Source organism: Primulina eburnea, chromosome 1 (assembly GCF_022965805.1).
Source record: "Primulina eburnea isolate SZY01 chromosome 1, ASM2296580v1, whole genome shotgun sequence".
Lineage (NCBI taxonomy): Eukaryota > Viridiplantae > Streptophyta > Magnoliopsida > Lamiales > Gesneriaceae > Primulina > Primulina eburnea.
In genome coordinates, this window is record NC_133101.1 from 51,863,291 (window position 1) to 51,877,589 (window position 14,299).

Consider the following 14,299-nt stretch of genomic DNA (forward strand, 5'->3'; position numbering starts at 1 on the left):
GGGTACGGCAGAAACATGAGATTCATGAGATCCATGAAGATCGCTGGGGCATTAGTTAGTCCGAAAGGCATCACATAATGCCATAGCGCGTTCTGAAAGCCGTCTTATGCACATCAGCATTCTTTACTCTCAACTGATGGTATCCCGATCGAAGATCTGTCTTCGAAAAGACAAAAGCTTCTTGTAGCTGAATAAATAAATCCTCGATTCGGGGTAATAGAAACTTGTTCTTCACTCATACTCGATTCAACTCTCGATAGTTGGTCGCATACTCTCATATTTGTTCTTCATAAATAACACCGGCGTGCCCCATGGAGAGAAACTAAGGCGGATAAATCCTTGGTCTGGCAACTCTTGAATATGATCTTTTAACTCTTTAATCTCGGCAGGTGCTAGACGATACAGTGCCTTAGAGATTGTCACAGTACCCGGTATCAACTCAATAGCAAACCCCACATCTCTCGGGTGGAACGCCTGAAACGTCGTCAGAGAACACATCCGGAATGTCCTTGACAACTTCCACATCTTCTATCGATCGACTGCCAGGGTCGGGTACTGGTATAACACTAGCAAGAAAACTTTGGTAGCCTCTGCTGATAAGCTTCTTCGAACAAATATATGAAATAATGTGTGGCATCTGTTTGTTCTGCACAGCCTCGAAGATGAATGATTTCCCGTTGGGTGGTCTAATAGATACTGACCTTTGCTGGAAATCGATAGTAGATCCGTTCAGTGTGAGCCAATCCATGCCCGAAATAATGTCGTAATCGGGCATTGGCAGCATAATAAGGTCTGCTCGAACGAAATTCTTCTGTAATTTGAGCTCAACATCCTTCACCATGCTGGTAGAGATCATATGCTCGCCCGAAAGCACTGTGACTCTGAATCCCGACTCCGCGTTTTCCGAAAATATTTCCAATAATTTCACAAAGGATTCATATATAAAAGAATGCGTAGTTCCAGAATCTAGCAAAGCGTAGGTAGCTACACCCACTAACAATATTTTTTCTGCGAAAATAGTCGCATTATACTCAAACAAGGCCATAAAATTCAAAAATTTCTCGTCACCTAGGCCCTTCTTGTTTATAATATTATCAATTTAGTCACTAATGTGTCGAACATATTACAAAACGACCCCTTAATTTTTCAAATTCCCAAAACAGCCCCTCCATCTTTTGAAAATTGCCAACTAGCCCTCAAAATTTCGAATTAATGCAATTTAGCCCAAATGTTCTAGGACTCTTCAAATTCAGCCCACGTTTTCACCATTTAGCCTCTAAAAGTTTTCAAATTCATGCAATTAAGTCCCCAACATTTCGAATTATGAAAATTTTACACTCAATAATTTTCGAAATCTTGCTAATTAGTCCCTTAAATTTCTAAATTGACATAATTCAGTCCCTAAGTTCTCAATCCTCCACAATTTGATCCTCATAGCTAATAATTTCGAACTTCAATTCCCTGAGCCTTAGAATTTTAAACATGCAATTCTAGATCATCAAATTCAATGTACCTCAAATTAATCCTAGCATTCATGCTTATTAATTCAAACAATAAAGAAATATAAAATGCTTAAATAGCTGAAATACCATTAATAAGCGTAGTGTCTAGCTCCGCCTGCTCCACATGCATCACATACGCTTGTCCAGTCACAAGATGCTTCATCTTCAGGTAGCTTTATGCATGTCTCCTCCACACTTGAAGCATTTGTATGTGTCCCACATGAACTTGCCAAAGTGATGTCGTTTTTATTCCTTACAGAGCGGCCTCTCGTCATTCTTCGGGGCAACTGCTCTTTGTGGCTGCCCCTGCATTTTCTGTTGTCCTGGCCGCTTCGGTTGCCCCGAAAATGACTTCTTGTTCTGTTGAGACTGCTGTTGTGGAGGAGGCCTCTTCCTCTGCTGCTCCAACTTTATATCCTTTAGCCACTGCTCTGCCCTGAAGGCCCTCGTAACAGAATCGTTATAATTCACCGGGTCTTTCAACAGCACATCCCAACGCACAGTAAGCCTAAGACGATTAAAAAAAAAGTGCCTCAGTTTCTCAGCAGCATTATTAGCGATTAGGGGCATAAAGTGATAACCCCTATCAAACTTTCTGGTAAACTCTGCAACAGTCATGTCCCCCTGCTGGAGACTCATAAACTCTCGCTTCAGCCTGGACCTCACGTCAACAGTAAAGTATTTCTCATAAAATATCTTCTTGAAGTCCTCCCATGTGAGGGTATTCAGATTCACCACCCTCTCAGCTCCTTCCCAGCACATAGATGCGTCGTCCTTTAGTAAATAAATTGTGCATTGGACCCTGTCGGCATCTGCCAAGTTCATATAGCATAAGATCACCTCCAAAGATCTAATCCACCCCTCAGCCATGAATGGATCAGTATTACCAGAAAAATCCTTCTGATCCATCCTCCAAAACTGCATGTAAATATCATCTGGTCGTCCCCGAGTAGCATTTCCAGCATGCTACTCCACTAAACGAGCCATCCCCTCAAGCATCCTTGCAGCAGCATCTGGGGTAGTCGAGGTATCTCCTCACGCCTCTTTTCTTCAGTATTCTTGGGAATAACACGTCGAGGAGGTATCACTGTACACGTTGTCCAAACCACGTAACCAACATGTATTTAAATTTTAAATATACGTCTAACCTTCTAATTCGTATATAATAAAAGCATTTAGAATTTAACATATAAAATTTAAAGCAGTAAAACTCATAGACTTGAGGCTTAAGTTTTTGAGCTTCTCGGGGTGGTAATAATACAACCCTTTCGGGATCTTTCGTTCTGATGCCAACTAAAACATGCCTTCATTTTTATTTTTAAAATATAAATAAATACTACACATTTTTTTAACCATAAATCATGAAATTCCAAACCCATCTTTAACTGCATAAAATCTCATAAAACGTCGACCATAAAATCATACATCCATTTAAAATACTCCAAAGAATAATCCTCAAAGGAAAGCACAAAATGTTAAAAATAAACAATCCTCAAAATCTTTACCTTAAAACATTAAATATGAAACTAATGCGGAAAAGAAAAGTCCCTCGGGATTGTACTGCCGAACTCGGTCCACTGAAGCGTTAGCGCCTACCTGAACACCATTCTCACCTGCAACCATTCAAACATAGTGAGTGTAATGACTCAAAACATTCTAACCATATAACATAAATAATACATATACAGGCACATGCAACTTTATAATTAATATTTTAATAAAATAAGCTCGCGTAAAAACTCGTAAGCATATATCATTTTCGTAAATCATTTGAACACGTAATATAATTCAGCTTCCTCAATGTAAATTATTTTAGCATATAACATCATAAATCATTTCCTCATCATATATCATTTTGGGTAAAATTTAATCCTTGAAAATGACTATCCTTTATCATTCATCCTCTGGTTGACGGTGGGGCGTCAGCAAAACTCGTCACTGAGCCATGGCCAAATATGGAAATACGATCGTCGGGCTCCCTCTAGGGCCTTCTCTCGTAACCGAGCTCCTTTTGGGCATTCTCCCTCGCGATATCCCCACTTTTATCCTATATGTCATAGTTATTCACATTCTTCAAAATATTTTTCCCTTTTCTTTTATTTATAAAATATAGTTTTCTTCCAAAAGTCGTAAAATAACATTTTTCAGAAAAAAATCGTACAACCTTTGTATATATCGTAAAAATATCATATTTTCATCATAAATATTTTAAAATATCATTTCATGTATTAAGATTCTTCAGGCACTGCCAGACCTTTTGAACTACTTGAGACGTAAAATGACCATTTCACCCCTGACCCCAAACTTCCCATTTTTGAAATTTTCTTACTTTTCTTGACTCGAGCCTATCCCAAACCATCATATAAACTTTTTTCCAACTTCTAAAAATTTTCTTAAATGTAAACCCGAGTCTCTCGGTTTATTAAACTTAATAAATAAACCATAATTCCATTTTGTATTCTAATTGAACTCAAAACTTAATAACTTTTTACTGAACTTGAAATGTCACTTACTCTATCCTATCCTCTCCACGTGAGCCATGAGCCAACCCCTGTAGACCCACGGTTCGACCTGTTTCCTTCCCTAAACCATCCACATACCCTTTCTTCCTAAGTCCAAGTCGCGGCTCTCCTTCTCCCGTAGCCACGATCGACCAGCCTCCGAACCATGCCTACCCCGATGCCTAGCCACCCTCCTGGGTACATATGTCGTGCGCCCAACCATAGCCATGCATGGCTCTTTCATTTCCTCCTTAAGCGACGCGGCACACGCCACCTCCATGCATCCCACGGCCGGCCCAAGCCAAACCCAGACCAGACCCCTAACCATCGAAAACAACCTAAACAGGGCCTGGAACAAGCATTCGAGCCTTGGTGTGGCTTATCCCTTACCCGAACCATGCCAGGCCATTAAACCCTTACAAACCCTAGGTTGCGACCACCATCACATGCACGCCCCTAGCTTCTGCTTAGAACACCTTTCTTATGTCAAGCCATCGTCTCGCGCTTAGAACACCTTTCTTTTTAACCCTTTAACATCTTTTAATGGCAGCGTGTCCCTTAGAATTCATAGTACATTTCAAACAAACGTGAAAACATCAAAACTTTGAAAAATAATGACTCAAACGTTAAATAATTTGTGCAACATATTTTTCATGCTTCAAAACATAAATCACACATAATATGATTTGAATGGTGCAAAATCAAAGATTTAGAACGTGTCTTTGAATTCAAAACGCTTGAAAATTTGATCGTCGGCACGGATTGCGAAGAGGAGCGAACGGGAAGCGACTAACCTTCAAAATTTACCTTGAATTTTTCGAAAATTTGGTGTATGTGTTGTGTGTGTTTTTCGGTTGCCCTAAGAGTCTAGAGCCATAGGTGTTGATTTTATAATTTTCGAATTCTATTGTTTAAAAGTAAGGGTTTTTCGGTTTTTGGGTTTAAGAATAATTAGACCCATTAATCATAGGTAAATTAGGCCTATTAAGGTCCAGTTAATTATAAAATAAAGGTTTACAAAAATAATTCAAAAAATAATAACTTTCGGGTCCGAAAAAGTTATTCGTTTGACTAAAACTAGCTTCCCGGATAAAATGATGCTCGACTTGTAAAATAAATTGGACTCCCGTACTTTCCGAAAATTATCATCCATCTAATCATATTATCGAGCCTTTAAAAAATTTATCAAAAAATATTTTTATCTCTATTCATATTATCGAGCCTTAAAAACATTTATCGAAAAATATTTTCATTTTTGTCGTCCCTGGTCTCCTTTTCCCGGTTTAATATCGAATATCCAGACAAAATATTTAATTTCATGAAATCATGCAATTTAAATATTTAATCATATAAAATATATCATTTAAGCATTAAATAAGCAATTTTAAATATTTTGCATGCATGCAGTTTACGTGGACTGATTTTCGGACGTTACAAACATATATAGGAGACATTACATAGTAGTCAAGGATCTGCTCACATATGGGTGAGGATATCATATATGATATGATTAGTTAATAGTACAAGGAATCTCCAGTTGTATAAGCGACAACACTATGATCAACCAAAGATAGATCACATCTGTAAGGTCTAAAATACGATGACATATTCCAACTGCATGTAAATCTAGGAAAAATAGAAAATGACTAATTAAATGGCTTTAATGGCATGAATTAATTAGGATATGCATGTTTAAAAATGTATCTTTCTACATGAATACATAAAACCGTGTTTTAAAGATTATTCGAGACGCAATCGAGGAACAAAAACCGGTGACCATAGGAGAGAAAATATTTTATTAAATAATTTTTTAATTGTTTAATGGGTGGTATATTTAAAATGGAATTTTCGAAAATTAGGTGTTTTACACGCCGAGTCGTATTTTTAAACGGTATTCGATTTTCGACAAAAATATGAACTTTTCGAGAATTCGACTAATCTTTTCAAAAAAATTCCTAAAAAAATATTTTAAATCGTAACTAATGAACTTAATGGGCCTATTATACAATGTTAATGGGTCTAAGCTTGCACCATGTGTTTTAATTAAAATAAAAAGCCAAAAACCCACCCAATACCTCACAACTCTCGCTCCTCCCTCTCAACATAATACTAGGACTCTCACCCACACGCCACACGGCCACACACCACATGAATTGGAAGGGAAATTCACGTAATTCGAAGGATTTCAGCAAAGTTCTCCACCTCGTCAACGTTCTTCGCATCGCCAGTAGATTTTTGAGTATAATATACGCAAAGGCACGCCTTAAATTTCTTTAAAACATCTTTCACACCATATGGTCATATTATGTATATTTGACTATGTTTGCATGAGGAATATGATGCACAAGTTTTATTTTCATTTTTAAGGCCATACATGCATAAAAGTATAGTTTTCTTTTTTGAAAACTCTTCCTAATGATGCACAAAGGGGCTGCATGTTAGGGATACTTGCAGGGATGTTTTCCTACACGTTTAAGAGTCCATACAAGCACGTTTCAAGGCTGGAATGTGGGAGGCTAAGGGCTGCACGAATTTTGGAGTTTAGGGTAACTAGGGCTCGACTTATGGGAGGTTCAGGAAAGGGGCCGTGTGTGGTGCTTTATAGGTGAGGGGCTAGGCTCATGAGGGTCCTAGCATCGAGCCATGGTGGTCCACGCAAGGCTGGAGGGGCAGGAAGAGAGGAGGCGCACGGCTAGGACTCTTCCTAGCCACGGTCGAGTGCTTGGGATTAACCATGCGCGTTTACGTGCATGGGCCATTGGAGCTGGTCTAAGGGGTCCTAAATGGTTTGATCTAGATCCTAGGATGGTTGGTCAGGGGCTGGTCCAATTGATTAGGGTCTAGGTTCGAAAGTTGTAGGATGACGTGTGAGGGTTCGGTCCATATAGGCAGCAAATTTCAGTATCTGATTTTTGCTGGTTCGATTGTCTTAATTGGATGAAATTGGGTTGGAAAAGGTTTAGTTAGGTGTTATTAGGCTTTGGTCCAAGTTTGGTAAGCTTTGGTTAAGTTTCGAATCAATACGAGTCAAAACCGGAATATACGTCTAAGTTTAAAAAATGAATTTAGGAAATTATCGAAAAGCTAAATTTTAAGCCTAAATAATATTTAAGAGAGTGTGTTAAGGTAATAAGTTAAGTTTGGAATGATTTGGGACGTCGTTTCGAGGTCTAGGGATATTTATGGAAAATTATGCGTCTAGGGGTAAAACGGTCATTTTACACACACAAAAATTTAGACGTCCTAGAAATTCCCCGAATGCGGTAATACTTGTTAAAACATTTATTTTAAATTTTATGGAATTTTATGATGAAATGTTAATGCTAAAAGATATGTTGTATGCTTGGTTTAAAAGAAAATGATTTATATGTGCATGAATTTTTATAAATGATGGAAATATGAAAAGTTGAAATAGGTGAATTGATTGTGACTAATACGATAATATGATGATATGTAAAGCCAAGGCTATGTTGAAAGGAAAACGTTAAATTTTATGTTCGTGAAAAACTATTTTATTAAAAGTATTTTCACTATTATTTGTGAATGTATATGTATTATTTATTATCATGGTTAAGGTTGCTGAGTCAATAGACTCACTAGGTGTGATCGATGCAGGTGAGCATGAGCTTGATAATAATGGAGGTTTTGATGGTTGATCTTGCTGGACTGAAAGTGCACACAACCCGAGGACCGTCGCTAGTTTTCTGCAAATAAAACTATTTTTATGATTACTTTAAAGATTATATGACTTATGATGCTTTTGAGAGATTTTTTAGATGATGTTAGAGTTAAGTTTATTTTTGAAATAAGATTAGTTTAGGTTGATTGACGTTTTACTAATTTATGCTTTGAGTTACTTTCATTTGGATTTTCAAATAATAGTTGTTTAGCTTATTTTTAAATGGTGTAAAATATTCATATTTTAAATTCTTAGTTTTTCAGCCGAATAAATTAGAAAGAAAAAAACAATTCTAGTATTTTTTAAGAAAAACGAGTTGTGAATGTTTTAACATCTTATCAAATTTATATGCAACTCTCGATATATCAATGGTTGCATATTCAATCGGGATATATGAAATGAAAAGACATATTGTACACTAATCATAACCTATTGGTTCTTGCACGCACTATCAGTGATACATATGGAATAATGGGACGATGCAACTAGATGCTCTTACCATAATTCAATGACGGCAATCATAAATGAGTTCGGAAATTCTTATTATCCATGAGTTAATACATATAACGATGTTAATTAGGATAAGCATGTATAAGGTATATGTTTTGTCTCGAATCACATGAGTTGTGAACTCAAGACTAGTTGTATCCCTACACTATTGAAAGTCACACAAGTATTGATTTATGTGTTCTCGTTGAAATAATCAAATTCAAAGAGTTGAATGTGGTGATTATAGTTTCATGGAGATAAACCATTTGGCTTGTAAAGGTGTTTAGAATTGAATTTCAAATTTGGAAGTTATAAAATTTAGCATTTGAGGAGAGTTCAACTGACTAAATTTTGTGAAGAAGTTTCAAATTTGGCAGCTATAAAAATTTGAGTATGTGTGTAGGTGACATTGATTAGTAGAGTATGACAACTGTTTTTTACAAGTTGAAATTGACTTTAACAAGATAACTTTTTTACATTTGACTTTAACCAATTGACTTTTGACAGATGACTTTGATTAAGTGGTTTTCGGAAAGCTTGATTTACGTCATTGTAACGACTTGTGTGCACTCGTCTCATAAGTGATGTATGATCGTTGATCGAGGTTATGATAAAGCCACGATTATAGATTGTCAGGGCCCGTGCACTTAATTAATATTTAATTACCACACAACAAGGATTAAATGGTGTAAACAGCGAAAACGAGTTTAAAACGTTAATTTGGGCCTACAGAAATTTCGGCATGACCTCCCCGTAAGTAGGACATCCCAAAAATCTCAAAACACAACAACAATAATATAAGCTCGAAAATAACGTCAAGTTCACAACCAACCAAACAAATATCCTACAGCCGCACTGGCCAGGACTAGACACAACAAACCACAAATAAAATCCAAACCACATAAAGACATCACCATACAGCTACACAGGGCATCTCCCTGGCAAATGTATCAAACCAGTATAATATATAAATATATGGGAACTCTGACACAAACCGACTGACTACTGGGTTCCACTCGCTGACGCTCCACCAGACGCGTCAAAACCCCTGGAGTGACCTGTTATGGCATCAAAAACAACCACAACATCAAAAGAAAACAGGGGTCGGACCCCAGTACGACAAACCAGTAAAATCACGACGCAAATAAAAGACATGTAATAATATCAAGTAAATGCAATGCTATGCGATGCATGAATGGTAACAATGGGATAACGGATACCAAATGGAGTCCAAACGAATAGCATCATCAACAGTAACCGTGGCCACCCGTGCCAGGAATGCAGCATCAAATCGCCGCTCGTCCATGCACGTAGCATCGGGAATGCGAGTAGCTAAGTCGCTCGTCCCTAGCTGTCATCTGGGAATGTGGCTAATCCTAATCCACTCGTCCCTCTGATGACTCAATATATCTCAACAGAATCAACATAAATAGCCGTCAAAGGAGTCAAGGCTCAATATGTTATGCCAATACAATTTATGCATGAATGCAACAATATAAACATTCAATGCACATCATAGCAAACAACATTCACCGAATATTCGTACACGCCAATATAACCGTCATAATGATATAGGTTTGAGCGTACCTCAAATTACAACTTACAATACCACGGTAAATTCTTAAAGGCTATCGAATGAAACTCGTCCAACGATACAACCTACAATATAAATTCGCTATATACCTCAATATAATGCATACCAAACGACTAAAACCAATTATATCGTAGCGGTTAAAAATCGAATTTCGGGCAGCCTATATAACCCATACAAATTCTGAAATTCCAAGTTTAATACCTCAAGAAACGAAGCTTAAACACACAATGGTGAACTCGCGAAGATGGCTCGCCGGAAAAGTCGCCGGAGTCAGTGTTCACGCCGGAAACCTAGCTGGAAATTAGGGGAAAAGCTTAATACTACACTTTTACCAACTAACACACCAAGAACAACCAAGAATCGAAGCCAAAAACCTTACCTAGACTGAAACAAAACCCACACACCTAGCTGTTGGAAAACAGGACCAATCGAGCTCGAACCCTTCCGATGCTAGGCAGAAAATAAGCTAATAGGCGGTGTGATGCGATCGCTGCAGAAAGTCGGGAGGAAAGGCCGAAGGTTTCTGGATGGAAGAGAACTCAAATCTGTTGTGTACGCTATCATACAAATGGGTTGGGGTTTTTAATTAAATGAAATGGGCTGGGCCTAATTTAAGTTATTGGGCCTCACATAGATTGTTTGATTACTAATATTGGAGTATCCTAGTGAAATCGTAATTAGGAGGTTTCTTAGTTAGACAAAACACCCGGTAGGAGTTTTGACTCATTATACTGAAATATCTTGATCAAACTCTAACTATAAGTTTTGACATGTTGATCCTCAGTGTCCTAATCAAACATTATCAGAAGCCCTACTTGGTCAAAATATATAGTTAGAATCCTAGATAAGATTCTAGAAAATTCATGTATATCTTTTAAATCTAGATATTAGATATAATAAATAAATATAATATACCATATCAAACATTGATAATATAACACTAGAGTAGATCTCTTGTGAGACGGTCTCACGAATCTTTATCTGTGAGACAAGTCAACCCTACCGATATTCAAAATAAAAAGTAATACTCTTAGCATAAAAATTAATAGTTTCGTGGATGACCCAAATAAGATATCAATCTCACAAAATACGAACCGTGAGACAGTCACACACAAATTTTTGCCATAACACTATTAGGATTGGACAATGAAATCCAGATTTTTTTTTCTCTCCTCCCAACTCCAAAATTGGCCACCTTGTCTCTCTTGCACAAGCACTCTCGGTCGCCTGCACCTCTCACTATCGAACGATCACCTCCATGCCACCGTGAGAATGTCGTGTTGCCGTCGTCGAAACTCATCTATTCTCAACGCCTAAATCTTCTTGTTTCTCTAATGTGATCTTGAATAGGAACAAAATAATCGATCATGAACTTGATTTAACGATTGAAGAAAATACGAATCAAATTGATTGTTTGTAAAGATATATAAAAATAGATATCTCCACTAATTTCAGAATAGTTGAAGTCAAATGATTTATTCACGAAAACTATATTCGATAAACACCCTATTGTTGAGATTAAAATTATATCATTGTCCACGTATGATTTAAAATTTCAAATCATATTTAAAATATCCGTTGCATTTTAGATACAAGAAAATTATACACTACCCACCCTAGTAACTCATTTTGACATGCGCTATCATTTCCTAATTTTTTAGAAGTTCAAATATGTTTTTAAAATAAAACAATAAATAAATATTTAAAAATGAAGGATATTCCCAACTATTGGTTGATTAACTATGGCAACACATACATGATGTATCAACCAAACAGAAAAAAGAACATGCAGTGTTTCCCCCAATGCCCAAACAAGTGGTCCAGAATTGCTTGGCCATAATCCATCAAAACAATAAAAAAGAACATGCTTCATATATGAAAGAGTTCTATCCTGAAAATAAACTTTTAGTAGTCTCAAAAACGTATTTCCGATTCCATCCATAATTTAATTTCAAGCAAAACATTTTTGAATCCTACCGGCAGCACAGACCCATCAGACCCGGCCGGGAAGTCATGTAACTTAATTAAAAGATGTCCACGACTCTTCGATCGAAAAGCGTGGAACGATTTCGACAAGTTACAACTGATCTAAGAAGCATGTATAATCACAAGTTTTGGAATCTTAACAACTTCCTACATAAGTTCAAATCACCCATAAGTAAACGTGGTGTCAAAATTAAGAGGATTCATTTTAGGATAATCGTAATTTGAATAGTCCTTGATTTGAAGCATGCATGTGTTCTCCCAGTTGCTATATTTTCATAGCATGTACGTAGTTTTTGTTTGGTGGGGGATACTTGAAAAAGATGCACAAGTAGTGCATGTGGTTGCACATGTTCATGGTCTCTTCTATCAATTTCATGTTCCCTATCGCACATGGATGGCTTCAGAAGCTCTAATGGCCGACGGGTCAAAAACATAGGCAGACCTATTGCGGTTTTACCATTTTACCCTTCATCTTTTTTCGGGTCGATGAACAAAAACAAATCCCTCTTAGCTTGGGAACCCATGGCTACAAAATTCCAACTTTTTAGTGTTTGTTCTTGAGAATCCGTAGGAAGAAAGTGGATGATTAATCGAACAAGGTGGGCCAATTAGGAAGTGCTTGAGCAAGGAGAAAACTGTCATTTCACTTGAACACATGGTACTTTATTGATTGCTGCTTATCTGCAGTGGAAGGGTGTTCGGTCATCCAATTCAAGACTTAGATTAGATATGCACTGGCCACTGCGCAGCCCTTCTCTATAAATACAAGCCTTTCTTGATAGCTTCCCACAGAGCAGATCTCTTCCTTTCATTCACTTCACTCTTCAATACACAAGAAATGGCCAGGAAAAATGCAATCTTCCTTTTGTGCCTAATCTCCATTGCAGCCATTCTTGCCCAAATGCAGGTATATATCCGCAAAGTTTTCATAACTCCACTGTTTCTCGTTGACAAGATAATGAGAAATCACCGAGTTGTCTCTGTCTAGACAAAAAGATACTAAAATTTCAAGTTCACCCAACTTTGATTAAAATCTTGGTTTGACCGCGAGAAGCTTTTGAAAATATTACATCTGGTAACAATTGTTTTCTTGAATAACTCACTGATGGTTTTTTTGTAGGCTTCTACCACCACACTGCCAGTTTCTGGTCTGCATAAACAGGGGAGAGTCCAGGTGAAACCAAATAAACTGAATCTCTGTTATTGTCGCATTAACCACGTTTACGCATATCTCGTCTTTACTAAAAATCTTTCCTGGCTTGCAGTATGGAGTAAGTGAGGGGACACTTGGGCCACAAGGTGGGTACTTAATACACATGACTGCTTAATCTCGTTAATTTTTTGAGTTTTGACCTCAAGAAAATGCCAAAATATTAAGATACCTCCATGCGAATCTTCTCTAAGTGGTTTTTGTGGACAGAGTGTGCGCCAAGGTGCGGATACAGATGCTCAAAGACATCATTCAAGAAGCCATGCATGTTCTTCTGCCAGAAATGCTGCGCGAGGTGCCTGTGCGTGCCGCCGGGAACATACGGCAACAAGCAAGTGTGCCCTTGCTACAACAACTGGAAAACCAAGAGGGGTGGCCCTAAATGCCCTTGAACAAATTGGCAAAACTTCTAAAAGACCGTAACCCCTCACCTGCATTGGTGTGGCTCTTCTAGTTTTGTATCAGTATCAAGCGCGTGGGACATCCTTGTACTAGCCTTTCATGCCTATAATTCTTAGTCGGAAATTATCCTATAACTAAAATTCGCAAAATGTCGAATACAAGTGTATCGGTAGTGATCTCTGTCACAGTGTCACTCAACTTAAAAACTTTTCTCAAATGAAAAATTTTCCACGAAATTTGGGAAGATGGTATACAGTTCATCAAATGATTAAAGCTTTCTCCTCACCCAAAAAAAAAAAAACATTGTCTAATTTTTAAGCAAATACCTTATTGAGTCGAATGAATAATAATGTTTATAAAGTTAATTCAGATGGAAGTGGAAAGTACGACACTTGGAAAATGCAATGAGCATATAAAAAAAGTGTACTTAGAGAAATTGATTTGAACTTCGTTAATTTTGATTATAATTTTATTGTTGTGGGGACCCGGACACTAATCATCTTCTTAATCATCTTTGGGGTTTAATTATCAATTAAGATAAACAGGGTCTAAAAATTTCTCTTTTTTTTAAAAATGCGGAAGGTAATGAAATCATTCTATTATACAAACCAGTATAATAATACAAATCCTGTATAACATGCATCTAATTTAAAACTAGGTTCAACTACTACAATCAAGTAATAAAACCTATCAACATCCAAGTCCGTGATCACCACTCTAATCTCGATCTGTCATCATCTTCTGGACTCTGATCCTGCCCAGCTGTTGTTATGCACACATACAAAACAAGACTACAGCCGGATAACTCCGGTGAGATATAAATATCCCAGTATAAACAATGTATACATGCAATCATATAAAACATATATAAAAGCATAACCAAACATCAAAACATGTATCTAATCTGACTACATGAATCAATGACTCGTTATCTGA

The 14,299-nt window shown here is 37.2% G+C and overlaps 2 protein-coding genes and 1 long non-coding RNA gene across 3 annotated transcripts; 1 reads left to right on the forward strand and 2 right to left on the reverse strand.

Moving 5' to 3' along the window:
* Nucleotides 1-439: 439 nt before the first annotated feature.
* Nucleotides 440-1,045, reverse strand: LOC140807913 (uncharacterized). The gene has a single exon (XM_073164870.1). The coding sequence runs from the start codon at nt 1,043-1,045 to the stop codon at nt 440-442; it is 606 nt and encodes a 201-aa protein (XP_073020971.1).
* An 8,190-nt stretch (nt 1,046-9,235) lies between these two features.
* On the reverse strand, nt 9,236-10,240 carry LOC140812364 (uncharacterized). Its single transcript, XR_012113652.1, has 3 exons — nt 10,145-10,240; nt 9,967-10,059; nt 9,236-9,830 (listed from the first exon to the last, which is right to left on the reverse strand). It is a non-coding gene; the product is annotated as an uncharacterized lncRNA (long non-coding RNA).
* A 2,231-nt stretch (nt 10,241-12,471) lies between these two features.
* On the forward strand, nt 12,472-13,599 carry LOC140830563 (protein GAST1-like). Its single transcript, XM_073193942.1, has 4 exons — nt 12,472-12,658; nt 12,872-12,925; nt 13,017-13,050; nt 13,172-13,599. The coding sequence occupies exons 1-4, from the start codon at nt 12,590-12,592 to the stop codon at nt 13,351-13,353; spliced, it is 339 nt and encodes a 112-aa protein (XP_073050043.1). The 5' UTR covers nt 12,472-12,589; the 3' UTR covers nt 13,354-13,599.
* Nucleotides 13,600-14,299: the final 700 nt, after the last annotated feature.

What these genes read in the sequence shown, in the direction of transcription:
- LOC140807913 (XM_073164870.1), bottom strand. Translation starts at nt 1,045, where the DNA reads ATGGCCTTGTTTGAGTATAATGCGACTATTTTCGCAGAAAAAATATTG.
- LOC140830563 (XM_073193942.1), top strand. Translation starts at nt 12,590, where the DNA reads ATGGCCAGGAAAAATGCAATCTTCCTTTTGTGCCTAATCTCCATTGCA. An exon ending in CCATTCTTGCCCAAATGCAG is followed by an intron (nt 12,659 to 12,871) that starts GTATATATCCGC and finishes GTTTTTTTGTAG; the next exon opens with GCTTCTACCACCACACTGCC. An exon ending in GGGGACACTTGGGCCACAAG is followed by an intron (nt 13,051 to 13,171) that starts GTGGGTACTTAA and finishes TTTTGTGGACAG; the next exon opens with AGTGTGCGCCAAGGTGCGGA.